This window comes from Uloborus diversus, chromosome 2 (genome assembly GCF_026930045.1).
Source record: "Uloborus diversus isolate 005 chromosome 2, Udiv.v.3.1, whole genome shotgun sequence".
Classification (NCBI taxonomy): Eukaryota; Metazoa; Arthropoda; class Arachnida; order Araneae; family Uloboridae; genus Uloborus; species Uloborus diversus.
In genome coordinates this window covers 61,979,475-61,999,332 of record NC_072732.1, presented here as the reverse complement: position 1 = coordinate 61,999,332, position 19,858 = coordinate 61,979,475, and the positions used below count along the sequence as shown (strand labels likewise).

General features: G+C 31.1%; 1 protein-coding gene across 2 annotated transcripts in view; it reads left to right on the top strand.

Moving 5' to 3' along the window:
* Positions 1–18,747, top strand: part of LOC129235189 (ATP-dependent RNA helicase DDX3Y-like) — a 73,402-nt gene extending 54,655 nt beyond the window's left edge. For both annotated transcript variants that reach the window (XM_054868884.1, XM_054868883.1), the window contains exons 11-16: positions 3,373–3,517; positions 3,606–3,771; positions 5,554–5,735; positions 8,837–8,954; positions 10,690–10,855; positions 13,930–18,747. In XM_054868884.1, the coding sequence (XP_054724859.1) occupies positions 3,373–3,517; positions 3,606–3,771; positions 5,554–5,735; positions 8,837–8,954; positions 10,690–10,855; positions 13,930–14,137 (985 nt within the window). In that variant the 3' untranslated portion in view covers positions 14,138–18,747. The remainder of the gene's footprint in view (positions 1–3,372; positions 3,518–3,605; positions 3,772–5,553; positions 5,736–8,836; positions 8,955–10,689; positions 10,856–13,929) is intronic.
* Positions 18,748–19,858: the final 1,111 nt, after the last annotated feature.

Sequence of the window (19,858 nt, the reverse complement as noted above, 5' to 3'; positions counted from 1 at the left end):
TTAAAAGGTGTTGTTGATACTGCATGATATTCTACTAAATAATAACTTAATAAAAAGTTGATAATTCAATAATATATACATTTTTTAAAGTGTACAAAGACTTGTGAGATAAAATTTCCGGCACTTTTTGGTTTTTGACTTTTAAAAAATTAACTTTTAATATTTTTTGAAAAATTTCCATGTAGTTTCATTGAAAATTGATCATAGATCTTATAATTAGATACCTATTCCGAAATATTAATTCTAACGAATGGATAGGGTCTTTTTTCATTGAAACTCATAGGTGTACGAACACTTTTGGGAGCCACTGTATTTCCACTTTTTATTGTGATTAATTTTTAGAACATTATTTTATTATAATTATGACCTTGTTATCCCAAAAATTTTACCCTCCCTCCGACTTCGTAATATCGAGACTACACTGTATTAAATTTACAATCTGGTTTTTACAGTACCAAATACAGTGAAACCTGTGTATACAATACTGTCTATAACGATAACCTGTCTATAACTTTTTTTTTGGCCCCAGCAAATTGTTAGCATGAATAATCAAACTGTCTATAAACGATAACCTGTCTATTACGATACTTTTTCTAAGGCCCAACAGTATCGTTGTAGACAGGTTTTACTGTATGAACTTAATTTCATTACAGTTAAAATAGTGTAAATTTATAAATGTGTCTTTCTGACTTGTACAGTAAAACACTGTTTATATGTTTCTATTTTATGCGATTTTATCAATTATACGTTTTAAAAATTGGTCCCTACAGAGTCTAATGTGCATTAACTTATACCTATTATATGTATTTTCTTACAGTTCCTTCAAAAACATATAAACGGTGCTTCACTGTATTTAGTTTGGTGTTATTTCATTCAAGCCACATCCTTGATTTTTGCCTTGGAAAGTCCTTGAAAGTGCTTCACGTTTACTCTTCAAATAGTATAGACTGGTTTGAAAGGCAGGGCAACTGCCTTGCAGTTCTCGTATTTTGGTTGCAATTGAACATTCCGAGAGCAGACTTTCTTTTTTTAACCCCCGACGCACAAAGGAAGGGGGTTATAAGTTCGATGTATCTGTGTGTCTGTGTGTGGCACTCTGGCACCTAAACGTATGGACAGATTTTGAAAAAAAAAATTGTTTGGAAGGAGAGATGATGGAGATTGTTCTTAGCTAGGTTGCATCTTTGGATGACATTAATTAACAAAGATATTAATTAAAAACCTCTAAAAGATTTTTGCTATTTTTGGAGCGAAAACATAGTTAAAAATTTTAAAACTTAATAATAAAATAAAGTGAATTTTTTTTCTTTGTCTGATAGAATGTGTTTGGAATCACATAGGTTTGGTTTCATAGAATTTGAATTATAACTTTTTTTAAAGCAGATTTTAATAACGGCTAAGCCTTTATTCACGCGATTGATAACAGTTCATTGTTGGCCGACAAGGAAATAAAATGCAATGATTTAAAATTTTTATTTGTTGCCAGTTTCTATTTAATAGCACAGGCTTCTTACACTCCGGGAAAACCTGGAATTGTCGGGGGAATTTTCAAGTTTTGCCTAAAAGAGATTTTGTTTCCAAATTTTTACAGCAAATTTTGTACCATGAGATCTAATCTTTGTTTTTATCAATATTTCCTGAAAAAAAAAATTGAAATTTTGAGGAAAAATGATGCTGGCAACAAAGTAGCGACAAAAAAAAAAAACTTCCACAGTCGCCATTTTTATCCCTCAATAGTTCCCAAGAAAAAAATTCCTCAAGTGAACTGAAATTATGCACAAACTCAACAGGAGAGAAGACAATTTACTGCTTCAACAGCACAAGCCTAAGAATGGGAGGGTCGAATTATTATTTTAAATTTTCTTGAGGAATGAAAAATTTTGTCCTTAAAACTTAATCTTATCTTCATTGCCTTTGGCACAAATGTGATAAAATCTTTTCAACTGAATTGTAGTTTCATGAAGATTTATTATTTTTAAATTGTCTTCATGCTACAAATTCACAAAATTATTTCTTATTTTTGGCGCAGCCGCTGTATTTGATCATTCCTATTAAGTGCCTAAGTTTCCGAAAATGGCTTTGGATGTTTTGCAAACTATTGAAACCAATGCAAAATGTGCCCTTTTATTTGTGGATAATTCATAATTATTTACTGGAAAAATGCAATATTTGATCTGAAAACATTTTTTTAATCTAATGGATTTAGACGCTTACGTGCTAAAAACTGCCTATTTTGTCTTAACTGTAGTTTTTTAAGGATTATTAATGATTTGTAACTGCCCTTATGCTACAAATACAGAAATTTTACTTACCTTAAATTTTTCATTTAGTCACATTATTTGGTCACTTGCAAGATGGAAGTATACGTGAATTTCCAGAAACAGAATTGGATGTTTATCTCAATGTAAACTATTGGAAGTTTTCGAAAATCTGCAATAAATTCTGAATTTTTAAAAACTAATTATTAAAAAAAAATAATTTTAATGTAAGCATCCTTTAAAATGCGGAAAGAAAACTGATGATTATTGGCATTGGCCTAAGATCGGTGGATGTTGATTTTTGTCATTATGCGCAATATGGTATGCCTATCGGTGCAACAAGTTAATCATATTTTTACTGAAAAATAGCTCTGTATTTTGCTCAATATGTTTTGCGATATTTACTTACAAGAAAATAAAAAGGGGTATTGTAAACCAAAAGCAGATGCTAAAAGATTGCTGATTTTAAACAAAACATTTCAAAAATAATGATAAATTTTGAGAGAAAAAAGAAATTTTCCAATGTTTTATATATATATATATATATATATATATATATATATATATATATATATATATATATATATATATATATATATTATAAGAGGAAAAGTTTCAGTTCTTTCGCACTGCTAAAAATTTTAATTATTTTGAAAATATTATAATTTAAACTTAATTTTGAATGAAATGAGTAACCTGGAATTTTCTAAAAGAGAAAACTTGGAAAAGTCAGGAAATTTTTTTTAACCACAAGTGTATGAACCCTGTAGCAAATAAAATACTTGACATTGATTTTTAATAATATAAGGTTTTAAAAGGATTTTTCAATTTTCCCTCTTGATTCTACAGTTGCGACTCAGTCGGGAGTTTTTAAAAAAATTTTTAATTTTATCATTGCTTGTGTTTATAGCCATTTTGTGCCACTATGGAAGCTGTTAGCAACACAGACCTTATGCTACAAATCATTTTACTATTACTACAGCTGAAAAAATAATACAGTCCTGCAGGATTTAAAACTTTTACGAAGTTATTTTTTTTAGCTTGTAATCAAAGTAGTACATGAGTGAAAATGTTTTAGGGTGTGCATTTGCTTAATAATCCTTTGAATTTTTAGATATCTTGTGCTGGATGAAGCTGATCGTATGTTGGATATGGGATTTGAACCTCAAATTCGTCGAATTGTGTTGGAAGATAATATGCCACCATTGGGTAAAAGGCAAACACTGATGTTTTCTGCTACATTTCCTAAAAAAGTTCAGGTATAGCTTTGTTCTTATTTATTTTTATTTTATTTTAATTAAAAATACTTATGAATGCAAAATTAATTATTGTTTTTTTTTTCTACAGGAGCTGGCCCGAAATTTTCTGAATAATTATATTTTTCTGGCTGTTGGTCGTGTTGGAAGTACTTCTGAAAACATAACTCAAAAAGTTGTGTGGGTCGATGAACATGATAAAAGATCATTTCTTTTGGATCTTCTGAATGCAGCTGGATTAAAGAATTCTGTGAATTGTAAGTTTGAATTTTTCTAAAGGAAATTCAGAGATTATATTGAGTACAAGCTTTTAAATATCATGTAGTTTAACCGCAAATCACTGGGTTTTTTTTTTATTTTAGCAATCACAATTGCTAATTGTTTTCATTTGACAATGAGCAATCACAATCGCTAATTGTTTTCATTTGACAATCCTTGATGTTTGGTTCCTTTTCTAACCCCACTGCCCTCTGCAGGCGTGACTCCTCTGGTCCTGAGCACTGTCCCTCGGTAGCCGCTGCTCCTGGTCGGTGGTGTCCATGTCCTAGACATACACTCACACACATGCCAACGTGCATACACACAGGTCTACGTACATACACAAGCTTTTACATATACAACTATAGACATGTAACCGCCCAAGAGGAGGCCCTGGAACCATTTCTAGAAACAAGCGAGTGGGGGTAGTAACCAATAAGTAGAGTCCTGTCGCAACTCATGATTGTGTTAGTATTTTAGTCAAATTTTCATGTAGATAAAATTTAAAAAAAAAAAATAACCCACTGTTATTTCTTCTAAAATACGTTTTTGCCCCATGCAGATCTTGTTCGGACAAATTGCTCTGATGTAACCAACATTGAATCGGTAGTGGCGTCATTCAGGCGATTCACGCATCTAAACTGGATTGGGTTTTGGTTAGTTCGTGCATATGATAACCGTGAGATGTTTTCTTAAGTTTTCGTGAGTGGCAACATTGCTTGTTATTTTGCATAAGTGATTAAAATTTCGAATGTTGATTGTTCCACCATGTGTTTTCACGGTATTTAATGCTGCAGGTTTAAGAGCTCTCCCTTATTTTTGTTGTGTGTGATGTCTGCACATTTCATTCGTGTCGTCCTATCCAGTTCAAATGAAAATGGCATAATTATATTGAATGTCCTATTTCCTGAAGATGCATCTTTTCTAAAGTAATTCGAAATAAGTTCTCTGAGCCATTTTTGACAATGTTTGTTTCAGTATAATGTTATATTTTTAATGTTCCTGTTGAACTGGATTCAATGTGAGTCAAATACATTGTCTAAGTATTAGCTCATTCAACACGCTAAAATAAAAGGATATTTTTCTTCGGGACTTAGTTCGTCATGTGCTTATTTCAACTGCAACTCTGGTAATATTTCTGAGGTCTGAAATGCTTCCTTCAGCCCTACAGATTGCAAAAAACATAATTTGAATAATTCAAATTAATTTAAAAATTTCAAAAGGTTTTTATTTTTAATTATTTTTTGTAATCTATCAACTAAGTTTCTAATAATTGAAAAACATTTAATAAAGAATTCAGGATTAATAAAAATTGTTTACATATGAAAAAGTCTTTAATACAAAAATCTTTGAATACTGTAAAAGCACTTATTTTCGTGAACCCATCACATTCGCAAAATTTTAAACCTAGCAAAATATTTTTTTCTTTACTTTCTGTTCTGTTCATATAAAATTTACCAAACTTTCAGCCAACAAAATCATCAGTGTTTCATTTTTGCGGAAATAAGTGCTTTTACAATACACATATCTTTCCACTTCATAGCAATATTTTTCTTTAGAATAATTCGAATTACTGATAATTCTCAAGAAAAATATTTATTCATTATGAAATTGAATTTAAAAAAATCATAGTTAAATACCTTAAATCATCCAAAGCTTGTTTTAAAGTGCATTAAGTGAAATTCAGAATTGAGATATTAGTATTTATTAAGATATGCTTTGTTAAATTTGGGTTTTAATTCTTTTATTTATTTATTCTGATAAAAATTATTATTTTTCAGCAAGAGACTCATTGACATTAACGTTTGTGGAAACTAAAAAAGGAGCGGATGCCCTGGAGCAATTTCTTTCTAAAGAAGGATATCCTGTCACTAGTATCCATGGAGATCGATCTCAGAAAGAGAGAGAGGAAGCTCTGTGGTCTTTCAGGACGGGACGAACACCTATCTTAGTTGCTACTGCAGTAAGTTTATTGCTGGGATGATTCTGTTCTAAAATTTTAGGGAACCTGTATTGAAATTTGAAAAAAATATGAGCTCTGAAGTTAGCCTTCGACTTTTCAGTCTTTATTTTCTCACTGTATTTATTTATTATTATTAATTTTTTTTTTTTTTTTTTTTTTTTTTTTTTTTTTTGCAATTTTTTCAGATTTGCATGCAAGACATTCTGTTAGGTCAAACACCTTGTGTAGACAAAATTTAAGCCATTGGGCACTAGCAGAGTACGGATCGAATTCTGGGCAAGGATTTAATGAAATTCGTGAGCAGGACAATTTTCATTTGTCTTCGATGAGAAAAGGGGAGGGAGAAATTAAAATCAAGCACAAATAGATGCAGTCTGGGCTGCCTTATTATTTTTTTTTTCTTTTAAAACTCCCGACACACAGAGGAAGGGGGTTATAAGTTTGACGTATCTGTGTGTCTGTGGCACTCTAGTGGCTAAACAGATGGACCGATTTTGAAGAAAAAAAAAATGTTCAAAAGGATAATCGATTGTGTTCTTAGCTAGGTTGCATCTTTGGATGACATTAATTAACGAAGATATTAATTAAAAACCTCTAAAAGGTTTTTCGCAATTTTTGCAATAAAAAAATAGTTAAAAAAAATTTTTTTAATTTAATACCAAAATAGATTTTTTTCCTCATCTGATAGAATGTGTTTGGATCTTCCATGTTTCATAGAATTCAAATTATAACTTTTTTTAAAGCAGATTTTAATAATGGCTAAGCTTTCATTCACGTCATTGATCACCGAATTCGTTGTTGGCCGAAAAGGCCATTTAAAATTTATATCTGTTGCCAGTTTCTATTTAATACAAATAAAATACTTGGCATTGATTTTGAATAATATAACGTTTTTAAAAGGATTTTTAATTTTCACTCTTGATTCTACAGTTGCAACTCAGTCGGGGGAGGGGTTTGAAATTTTTAATATTGTTGCTTGTGTGCACATTATCGCCAAAAATATTAAAAATACAAAAACAGGAAAGCTATTAGTGTTTTTTTGTTAGAAATGAAAGCAAATTTGCCTGAATAAAAAATTTTTAGTTCTTATTTTGGGAAATTTTTAGTGTACATTTGCATGTTTATTCTCAGTATTTGAATGTGATTTTGCGTATAATCAGGCTCTACTGATAAGTTAGGTAAACTATTAAGTGTTTTCTTTTTCTTTGTACAGCTATGAACAAAATAATGATACCTGTAATTCTTTCATTGAGAGGAAAATTGCTGTGTACACAAGTTACACTTAAAGATTTTATTTCATCTTTTTTTTTTGTTTTGAAAAGCAAAGGAAGTAATTCACAGGGTGTCCGCGCATTTGGAAAGTCATGGGAAAGGCATGGATTTCGAACATAATCGAAATTGGTCATGGAAAGTCATGGATTTCAGTGTAAAATGTCCAAAAGTCATGGAAACTGACTGTTGGTCATGGATTTCGCGCTCAGTACCGATCGCTGTTCTTCCGATCTCGGACGAACGAAAATGATTTCATCGTCATTCATCTACTTCGATTTTCGGTGCACAGAAAAGCTGATTTGTCAATAACATTTCCTGACGAGTTACATTGTGTTGACCAATCAGATGAATACTCAACGTTGAATCCTTCCAACACCTGGCGAATTTGCCATAACTGCGCATGTGCGCGGACTTGATCTCCTGACTGACAATATATCTATTTATATTTATGCGCAATTTTGATGTCATTGTCAAATGAAGTAACTTGCGTAAGTCATGGAAAGTCATGGATTTCAAGAACGTGAGTCATGGAAAGCTACGAGCAGAAGTCATGGAAAGTCATGGATTTCAAAACTCAAAAAGTAGCAGATACCCTGAATTCAACTACAAGATTTTGTTTTCGGTTATTCAATTATGTCTTAACCCAAATAATACTCTATTTATAAAAGGTCCAAATGCAAATAGTAATGTATTAATAGTTAGTGGAAAAACAAAATACAGTGTACTCCCGATTATCCGTGTGCGGATTATCCGGTTTGCGGATTATCCGTGCGTCATTTTGGAATCACTTTTTTAAAGCTTCTTTCAGGCGCTAAAATCAAGGTAATACGAAGTGTACCCTACTATCCGTGCACAGAGGTCAAATCGGATACGTGCCCTACCTTCATGTGCTCTATATTTGCATTGTACATTAGGGGCCATCCAAGAGTCATTGGATGAAGAATCATCTTCGATTGCCGAAGATAATATTGATAACATCATTGAGGAAGTTAAAGAAATCGAAGGTTTCAAAACAGTTGACGCTGAAAATGTCGAAGAGTGATTTAAAAGCGACGAATGTGAATCAGGATTTCAATGTCTAACTGACGAAAATATCATTGAACTTGTTACTGAATCAAACGCAAGTAATGATACCGAAAACGAAGATAAAGAACATGAAGAAAATACAATTTCAAATTCTACTGCTCTGCAATCTGTAGAACATTTATTGGATTACATGAGTGAAAGAGGTTACAATTACGGAGAATTAATTGCAGTAAGAAAAATTCGTACGGATATACGCAACAATTTAAACAAACGAAGAAAACAAAAATGTATCACCGAAATTTTTAAGCAATAAATTACGAAGAAAAAATCCTGGTTTGTGTTAGTGTATGTATATATATATATTATTTAGTTCTTTCTAATTTCCCCTTAAATGGTTACCCTGAATATTCCTTAAATGATTTTTCGGATTATCCGTGTTTTTCGATTATCCGTGCTACGACATCCGGTGATTAGCACGGATAATCGGAAGTATACTGTATATCATAAAGAGTAAATGTGGAGTTAATTGTACTAATTTTTTTAACTTGCTAGGTTTGAAGCTTTGCAAATTCAATTTATCTTATTCATTTATTTTTAATTGCAGAAGAAAGTAACACCTGTCTTTATTTGATTGCACTTATTTTGATATGTATACTACGTTTAAATATCTCTTTTTTTTACTCTCCAGTCCTAATTTTTCATTTAATTTAATAGAATGTGCATATGTATATATGTTATTTTTAATATGTGTGTTATCTTTAATTATTATCTGTAACTTGTTCTAATGTATTTTATTTTCATAGGTTGCTGCTAGAGGCTTGGATATACCTAATGTTAAACATGTGATTAACTTTGATTTGCCAAGTGATGTGGAAGAATATGTGCACAGAATTGGTCGTACTGGTAGAGTGGGAAATTTAGGTAATCAAATATTGTTTTTTCCTACATATTGAGGGGGGGATGCTTTTTCAGCAAACAGATTAATTTGAATAATGTATATTTTGAAGAATTTATTTTGTATTTTCTTTTAAAACTCGTTTCTACTGTATTTCAATATTTTTTTAAGCGGGCTGTAAAAACCTTTTAATGTTAAACGGTTGCACGTACATACGCAGGTCACAAGAAACCCTCAAAGATAGTAAAAGTGATTATTTCAATTGTTAATATTTTCACAAGGACACATATAAATATACAGTGCATGCCTAAGAAACTAACCTACATTCATTTGGGGGTGAGTAAACTGAATTTTAGGCCCAAATTGTAGTGAATGTTTTCGTTAAAATTCTTGTTAGAGATGCACTAATTATTCAGTTACTGTTCGGCAACTGAATAGTAAACAAATCTTTACTTTCATGAATTGTTTCACAAACAGCTTTTATTATGCAATGGATAAAAGTTGTTGAATAGTACCATAGTAGTATTGGGGCAGGGTGCTTTCTGATTAAAGGACACTTCTATTCAGTTCACAGGTCAATTTCTCAAAAGAATTTTATAGCAGAAAAATTGTTTTTATTATATGCTAAATGTGTACAAACTCAGAAGTATTTTTCGATAGACAATATTTTCTTTAAATAGCTTTGAAATATCTAGTTTGATTCTTCCTAATTTCGAGTAAATTCAAAATCATGTTCAAATCAAACTTGTATATGACAATTAGAAAAGCATTATCTTTCAGTACCAAAATTTTCATTTGAAAATTGATCTTTGTTTGAAAAATGAAAAAATATTATATTGAAAGTTTAAATCTGGAAAATTTAAGAATTTTATAAAGAAGTGAAAGTTGTAAAATCAGAAATTTAGTTTTATTATTTTTGAAAATCACAAGGTGAATTTGCTGGCAAATCACAGGTGACAAATAAAAAAAATACCTTATCTAGTTCTTTCAGAAAAAATTCCTTATAAGCAATGCAACACTGAATTATTAAATTAATATTAAAATTCTGAGAAATAATTTTTCGCACCTAAAACTTTTCTCCCTCCTATGATTTTACAATTTCTCTTACTCTCTGCTCATGTCATTCTTATGGAGTAGGAAAGCGAGTGAGTTGTGTTCCAGTCCCAGACTTGTGTGAATTTTTACTTGAGAAACATTTGCATTTGTAATCAATTGTTTTCAACTTCAGAGCACATCAAAAGTTGATTTAAAAAGGGCAGGATGCTTTTTCCTCGACCTAGGGGAAACACTACTGTGTGTACGTATTGTCGCCTCAGAGCAACAGTAGGATATCTTAATGTTAATTCTTGGATAGTGTTGCTTTGAAGCAACTATATATACATGCATGAAATTAAATTTTAAATGAATGTTTCCACTAATTAATTGTACCCTAATTCTGTTCTGTGTATGCATTTGATTATAGTGTTAATGACAAAAAAATAGAACTTTGATGTACAGGGAAATTAAATTGTCTTGCAGCGTGCATTGACAACTTTAGTTTTTGTGTGGGATATTGAATATGAAAAAATATATACTAAAGAAAAAAAAAAGCATTGGAATAGATATTAATTAAAAGTTTCCTCATAATTTCCAGAACTTTCAGCCTTCCAAAAATTTTACTTGAACCCACTTGCACCTGGTCAATGTTACATTTAAAAGTTTTAAGTATATGGCTAGCAAATGAAAATTTATCCTGAAAAATTTTTACTTTTAATTAAATAGGTTTGGCTACATCATTTTTCAATGAGAAAAACAGGAATATGGCTTGTGATTTAGTAGAGCTCATAACAGAAACTCGTCAAGAGTTACCAGATTGGCTTGGTGCTTTGGCTAAGGAAGTTCAATTAGAACATCGCTCCAACACTGGACGTAAATATGGAGGAAGGAAGTGAGTACTGTCTGAATATTTTTCCTTAAATAAAATAGTTAAAAAAAATGAGCAAAATTCATACTGTTATTCATTTTAATTGTACTTGATAAAATTCTGAAAATTCAGGTGAAAGAAATTTTATTAGTACAAAAATGCAGTGAAGTAAAATCAATAAAAATATGTTTGAAGTTTCTCAATTATGAGTCTTTGTTTTAAGATTTTGTAACTGCTAGGGTTCCTACACTCCAGGAAAAACTAGAATTGTCAAGGAATTCATTTTGTCCTCGAAAAATGGGGAATTTTGCAAATTTGACCTTTTAACCTGGAAAACAAGAAATGACCTGGAAAATTGTACAACAGGGTTTTGTTAAATGTTCCCACAGAAGAAAAATCCTATTGCACTCTGTTCCCGCTGTTCATCACCATTAGCGAACATATGTTAAAAAGATGTTGAAATTTCTAAACTTTAATTTTTCAAATTTATGAAGATACCCAGTGGAGTAAATGGGTTGACTCTAAATAATTTTCAACTTCCATCTTATTACCAATGAATGGAAGAATCTAGGAATTTAGCAACAAAGAAACACGAAGAAAAGATCAAGAATAGTGTTATTCTTTTACTTGAGTGCTCAAGTACCTATGGAACTTTAGCTCTTAGTTTCACCAAAGCGCATTCTTTCTCAAGATCGCAGTCTTTTTTTATGAAGCATTGAGATACATTATTAAAGACTATTGAAAGTACATCATTTTAATTCACTATTTAGTAAAAAAATATTTAATTTAACCCATTAAGCGCCGCTATATGAACCACATTGAAAATACTTAAGTTTTCATGTGTTTTGATATTCAATACACATCTTTAATCATATGTAGCTGAAATTTCGCAAAAATATTTATTAGGTTAGGAGGTATGGTATGGTCCCAAAATGGGAGACTTGGCGTTTAATGGGGACAACATACATATCCCTGCCACTATGTTGATACTTGAATAATTTCTGGCTAAATCCAATTAGAAAGCCCTAAAATCGTTTTTATGTAATTAATATGGCTAGGTATTGGTACTTTATGTACGTATTTAACATATTCAAGCTTTAAAATGTAGAACTTTTAAGTTTCCATGACACCCAAAGCTATACATTTTGGGCCCCCTTGCAACAAAAGCTGTGGAGGCCAGCCCCAGAGGCTAGCAGTATATATTTGCAACATTAATAAGTATTGGTATGCTAGTTATTTTCAATTTCTTGAGCCGTTGGGGCCCTTAAGAACGCCTTCCCTCTGCCCGTACATCACTCCGTGTCTGGTTTTCATTCTTGTTGCATTCCTTCTTCTTATACATTTTTGTACAAAACAGAACTTTTCCCACACATTTTACTACCTTTTAGCAAAAAGCCTTAGGATTTTCATACACAAAAAGAGAAGAGGTAGCTTTTTTCTATTAACCATGTAGGGGGATCGAGCAACGGTAAATGACAATGACATGAAATGTCATTTACCATTACACACTACCACGCTATATAAAATGTATCTTATAAAATGGAACTAAGATATTTTTGGGCTCCCTGATGGTGTAATTGTGTTATTATAGGCAAGGGATTTTTTGCAGTAAACATTTCGGTTGCTTAACAACATGTTTTATGACATGATTTATTCATCATCATAATGTTTTTAGAGATAAATGTCTAGCATGCTTCGCATTGAAGAATTATCAACGGTCACAGTTTCTCCGATTTCATCCAACAAATTACGATAAATGGTAAAAATATAAAGTGAGATAGTTATCGCATTATCTGTGATCTAAACGATTTCGATTAAAGTTTTTTTTTCTCAACCATCTGAAAAGAATTTGGCGATTCACGAACAAGTGATACTGCACTCATCTTCTTGTTTTAAGCTAAAATATATTATTTAAATAGTGTTTGAAGCTCGTAGCAAAGTCAAATTCTTACTACATTTTTGATTTCAAAAAAAAAAAAAAAAATGGAGAAATTTCTCTATTGAAATTCAATCTCCCTAATTGAAGGGGGAGCGCCCTCAAGGGGGATGGGAGCATGGATCTGACTGAGCTACAAAATATTTTAATGGAGGGGGGAGGAATAGTTTTAAAGGGAATTTGAACTCCTTTTACGGAAATCTCTTTCGTGATCTGTAGAAATTCAGAGAGATGCGTCATCCTCCTTAGGGAGGATTGGCACCCCTGTTTTTCAGAACTTTCTTCTAAACGAATGGAATGTTACTTGTTTTGATAAAAGCACCTGCTCTTGACCTTGAACAACAAAAGAGTGTTTACAATGAGAAACTACAAAGGGGGCTGTGGCTTCAACAGGAAAAAAGGGGAGAGTTCATTCATGCAAAATGGGTGAGAACGATTTCTACTGGGCATGACTTGCTCTGCTAATCAGAACACGCCAAGTCTCCCATTTTGGGACTTCAGTAAATAAAGTCCTCTAAAACTACTTTAAATTATTTTTCTTGGCCCCTGTTTGTTGTGATTTGAAAAAAGGTCTATTGAGCTTCATATTCCATGTTCCTAATTTCCTGCATTTGCATTTATTATTTTTAGGGAATTTTTTCCCCGTGTAATGCAAAAACAAGAAATTTTCACAAAATTTAAAAAATTTTCAAAAAAGAATTTACATTCCAAATTTTTTTGAAAAAATTACCAGTAAAGTTTGGTTCTCTATCATTCATTTTAAAAAATTTAAAAATGATATCTTAATTACTTGAAAAAAATCTTAATTGAAGGTTCTCGAAATGGGAGACTTGGCGCTTAATGGGTTAAAGAAAAATATTGCTTGTAACAGACCTTAAAAGATCACAAAAACCTTCCTTTAGACATTAGCACCAACACGTGGCAAAGCACCACCTCAGATTTATTATTAACAGCAGCCTCAGACTCAAATACCAATTTATATTTGATACACCTACGTATTACTAGAATGCATGGAATTAAAGAACTAAATGCAAATTACAAGGTGGCAACAGAACCAGGGGGCAATTATAACTATTCAAAACTTTGAGTAGTAACATCTCTCATTTTTGTTCATTTAAAAAGCTTATTTACTTTATTTTATTGTAATGTTTTTATTTTATAGGTATGGTGCTGGTGGTTTTGGATCTCGAGATTACCGTCAAATTGGACGGGAGCGCGGGGGAGGCAATGCCAGTCGTACAATCCCTCCTGCAAATTTTGCTTCTCCAAATTTCGCCACTCCTTACAACGGAAATCATTTCATGAACACATATCGGAATAATTACAGTGGAAATTATGCTGCTCCAGCTACTGATTGGTGGGGTAATTAAAAAGGACATGCTCTTACCACTGGCATATGTATAATTTGTTATATTTTCTTCATGAATAGGAAGAAAATGGTAATTGTGCTGTGTTGTCAGTGCATCAATGTGGCTTGTTGGATTCATTTATCATGCACAGTAGATGAAATTATGAATGTTTTTAGTTGAGTAACTGTTCAAGGGACAATAAAGGAAATCAGCAGCAGCACCAAATGCATGAGATGATTGATAAAAGGGTAGTTTTATTTAATACATATATATATATATACATATTACTTTGCTTTATGGTGATTGTGGCTTTTTGAATGTCATTTTGCTCTGTATGTGGCAGTAGTTAACATTCGCCAGTGGTTTATGTTTGTTTATTTAATTGCACTAAGTATCATATAGTGGTAGTCTTTTTCAGTCCCCATTGCTGCTAATTATTTAAGATTATTTTACTACTCAATGTTATAAAATTTTGTGCCATGGAATGAATTAATCAATCATGGTATTTATATTAATTTTTTAGTGATGTGTTATGTATAATTTTGCTCAGAGTTGCACAATTTTATTATCTAGCCATTCCATTAAGGCATGGTGAAACAATTTAGCTTCTCGGAGTTAAGTAAATAACACAAAAAAAAACTCAGAAACATGAGGGAAAAAAAAGCTGGGATAAATAAAAGGCAAAAATCTTCACCAGTTTGCCTTCTTATTCAAAGTAGAATTTATTCAACATTTATGTGTTGTGTATTTTGTTTTACAAATAAGTCATTTTTTAACTTCATGCTACTTATTTCATCACTTTACACTTGTCACGTTTTGTTCATTTCTTCTTGATAAGAGCTTGGTGTTTTGTGACATTTTCTTTTTGTTTTAGATCTGGTTAAAACATGGGAAATCATTGTCTCATGTATTGTGCAATAGTTGACTATAACTTTTCCTATATACATTTTTGTTTTTAATTCCTTTTGTATGTATTCTGTTAACTTCAGTTTACTCCGCTGAATGTTGAATAATGTGATGGTATGGGAGTGATTGCGTGAATGTGATACTGAGTCATTGTGCAAATACGATAAATTGTAAATTCTAAAAGCTAGAATTGATAGCAGTTTTTCATTAACAAAATAAATGTACATAACATTATTTTCAAGAAGAATTTGTGTTGTATTTCTTCTCTGAGACCAGCATTTACAAAATACTTGTCCAGCAAGATCCGTCGCTATTGGGTGCTGGTTTTACACATCATATTCCTCCATTTTTCAGAAGTACATTTTAAAGTGCATTTTTGAAATGTGGCTGTTCCCAACTGTCTCTATAAATGGTAGAACCATGAAGTAGGTAAAAGCAAGCAGCAGCAGCAAGGGGGCCTATATTTCTATTTATAACTTTATATGAAGTATTACTGTTTTAGGCTGTGTGTATGTATGCGTGTAGTGTTCTTGCAATATTTGTGACATTTCAATGTTTTTTGCCGTCCCAAAGCGCGGTTTGAGCAGTAGCTCTTGTTTTTCCAAGTTGGCATTTGAAAACAAAGTGACATGCATAAGTTTGTTTCATTATAAAACATATTAACATACTAGTAGAATTTTTATTTTAATCTTTTACAAAAATTGTATCTAAAGTATTTCTTAAGACCTCATAGCCTGGTTTGTTTACTTATGGTGTTAATATTTTAATACTGTCACTTTGCATATGATTTTTGTCATGATTGTTCTAACTTTCCTTGTTTAAGACATGAATATGTTCTGTGTTTTAACTTATTTGCCGTGATTGTTGATTTTATTTATTCAAAATTGAAAATGTCTTAAATGAGGTTATTGTTGTCTTAATGAGTATTTATCAGCCTTGTTACCAATAAAAGGTTGATTAACAAAGCCTATGATATGAAAATAATGGCCATCAAGGTTACCTTTTTTATATGTGTCATGTTAATTTTTTACCATGCCTCAAATAGAGGTTTACCCATTTGCTAATTAAATTGCTCAGTTCGTGAGCAAATTTTGGCAGGTTGGCTTTTGTGTTGTGAAAGTATTAAATTCATTTCTGTTTCTCTGAGGAACACATTTTTCATTAGCATTTACAAAAGAAAGTTGTGAGCTGTTCTTGAGTATAGGCCTGCAGTTTGTTGTATATTTTTTAAGGAATCATTAGCAGTACCTTATTTTGTATAGAATCTTTTATTCCTGTATTCAATGAGTGTTTAAAATTAGTCGAATTTTTTTATTGTTTTTGACGCATTCCGGTGATTCTGCAAAATCAGTTTGGAATCTGATAAATTGTTCAGTAATTATTTTTGTTAGCAACTAAAAGCGTTTTCCTAATCCTAACATTTTGAAAGTTTTTTCAGTAATTTTAAAGTTATTGATTTGACCAACCTGCATTTCTTAGTCTCATTGGATTTTGTGTCATTACAATTCAAGATGAGATGCAATATATTTTTGTATTATGTTAAATGGTGCTCTGTGTACCTTTTTCTTTCTGAATCGAACATTTTCAGGCTTTTTTTTTTAAATTAAAAAATGAACCTGCAATCCATATATTTTAAATAAAAAAATTTCAGCATAATTTGAAATTTTTTATTGAGTCAGTAGGTACAATTTTATTTACTGATGTTTTAAATTTATATCTCAAGGCAATTTTTAAGAACGGTGATTGTGATGAAAATGTGTTGTTAAAAAGTTTTGTGTTCACAATTACAGATATATGTGTTGCTTTATTTAACTTAAACCCATGAACTGTGATACTTTTTAGAGTTACAGTTATTTCTCAGTTATTTTTTCCCTTTTGTATATTGTAAATTTTATCTATTTTAAAGAAATTTAAATTTCCTATCTTGAGCTTAAACTTATTTACAGGAAGTAGCTTATAAAAAGCAACTTTCAAACTAAGCACTCAATTTTAGAGAATTTGTTTGAATTTGATTATTCAGGAAGGTTGATATACAGGTTCAACTGAACTAAATATACTACTGGAAATTCTTGTGCATCATGTTTTATTCAGCAGGGGCCAAAAATTCACGCATTTATTTGCACTAATGAGACTTTTAACTAATTTTCACTAAGATATTCAGTGTCATTGTTTCATGTTAAAATTAATCAAACATACTTGATAAGAACGCTGGTCTGATATTGGCCCCATTAATGTGCACATGTGCAAGTGCCTCTAAACTCACTAGATAGCATGTATAATTACATACTTCAAACTTTAGTCTTCCCAATTTAAAATTATAATTTTGCACTGTCATTTTTTTGTTTAGTTCTTCACAGATAAAAGAAACGTTTGTTCTACTTTAAAATTCCATATTTTTTAACTACCTTAAGTGTTTTTAATTTCTTTTCAAGTTAAAGGAAAAAATACTTATTCATAGGGAATATTGATGCACTCGTTTATAGAAGTTGTAGATTAATTTGTATATTTATATTTGTTGTTTTTATCATAAGTTATTGTGCAGCTAATATTAGCTGAAAGCATCTTAAACCCATGAAGAAATGAAAACCAGTTTGAGTAGCCATTGTTACAAATCTGTATATATTATTTAAGAACATAGTGTACAGGCCAAACTTTTCATCAGTTCACTTGAATTAACACCCCATCTCGCATTCAAGCTTCTAGTCTGTAAAAAAGTTCTCTTGTAAAAATGTTAAATCATATTCTAATAATATTCGAAATCTTCGTTTTTCATTGTGTGTTTAAAATTTTTTGATGCTTCAATTTTCTTTCCTCCGCATCAAATCTTATGGAAATTGTTCTCATTTTGTTACTTTTTTAAAAACTTTTAATGTTTCCATGTGTTTATTTAAAATTTTGCATTCCAATAGAATTTATTAGCCTTAGGTTGTTTTTATTTTATATACATTAGTGCCTTACCGTGCATTTTTAAGTGCATGATTACATGGGTACTGCAATTTTGTCGAAATATTTCTATGTGCGATGGGGTGATAACAAAAATCATTTTGTACTTAAATTGCATTGTCTGTGATAGCATTAATTATGTGGCAGTCACAGATCTAACTGAAGAGCACAAATGTAAAACTGAGACCAATCTCTTTTTTGGTGTATTTTATTAAAGATCTGAGTGCTGTTAGTGGAAATATTTGAATATTAGCTTTGGGAGCTCTCACCAAAATGTGTTCTGTACTCTCCCATGTAATGTAAATATTTAAGTTATCTTCAAATGGTCTTTGCTCTAAGTGAAAAGTTTTAAACAAAAAAAAAAAGTTGGTGTGTTATTCTTTGAATAATTTTCTTATAGAGAAAAAAATGCTATAGTGAATATTAGCAGTTTTCTTTTGTGAATTTTCAGATTTAAAAGTTTGTATTTTGATAAATCAGTACATCAGAGCTTCGAGCTTTCTGGTAAGTAAATTATTGAAAGCACATTTTCTGTGTGAAGTTAAATGAGGGAGAAATTCTTGCATTTTAAAAGAAGAGATTTTTCAGACAAGGTTTAAGATCTTGCATGTACATAGGCTTTGTATTAGAATCACGTGGGATGGCAAAAATAAAGTAATAGTTCTTGTATTTGTTGTATCATGGTTGACTCCTCCCAAAGAAAAAAAAGTGAGAGAGGTTTGAACCATTTTTCTAATGTAAACTTGCTGTGAATTAAGAAAAATTAAAGATAATTAACAGACATTTGTGTTTTTCTTAGTAGAAAAATTTTCTGCATTTGCAATTCAAAAACCGTATTGCAAGCTTCATAGTTGTCGTAAATATCTGGATTTTCCGGATGAATTATTTAATGATTTTCAGCTTGTTGTAGGATTTGGAGTTGTTCGAATTTTCCCAAAATTGCTATGGTTTTTTTTTTTTAATCGGTCCTAACATGTTTTATTATTTTGAACTTCATCCTATCTAAAAATGTTATTAGCTGCTTTTTTTTCTGCAAAAATAGAAAGTTTATCTTCATAAATTCAACTTTTTTCCTGCTCAAAGGCGCACTTGCGAGAATTAACGCAAACTATTAATTCACCTGAAACTTTTCTGCAACTTACAATGTACAAAAGTTGATCAAGCTAGGCTTCCCAAACAAAATCATAAATGTGGCTCCTTTGTGTGATTTTAGCCATATTATTGTTGTTGAACAATATTTTATAACTGACAGTGGATCATCAGATTGTTATTAAATACTAAAATTCAGTGAATAAATTTCAAATTTGGTAGTATTTAGTATGTAATATATTGTAATAGAAGATCTCTGCAAGAAAAGGACAGTTGTACTGTTGCTGCATTTGTGTTTTACAGTAAGTTGAATGAAAATATCTTTTATTCTGTTCAAGAATGGGATTAAGAACATCTCTTTTCATTAATCCGCATTTTTAAGTCTTTAAGAGAAGAGCAATTTACTGCTCCTTAATTTCACTGCTACATCCAAAAGTATGTGCTGTTAAAGTAGGAGAATATATACTGCGTGTTGTCACATAACTGCATTATAAATAGCGATTACTTTTTGATTGGTATATCTAATGCACAGATAATCACACAACCTTGGATTTTTGTATTAAAATTCATCGGAAATTTAGCATAAAAATTAACATGAATGTATTGAAAAAAGTTCCAGGGGGAACTTAAACCTCCCCTATTCCCTATCTACCAAAAAATTTCAATATTTTACTTCAATTTTGAAAAAAAATTCCAGGCAGCCATGAATGTTTTTTTTTAATTTTATACATTTTCTCTTCTTGCTCTGACTGCGTCGCCTATCAGGGATGCAAAAAGTGCAGTTATAAGCGCAATTATATGCCT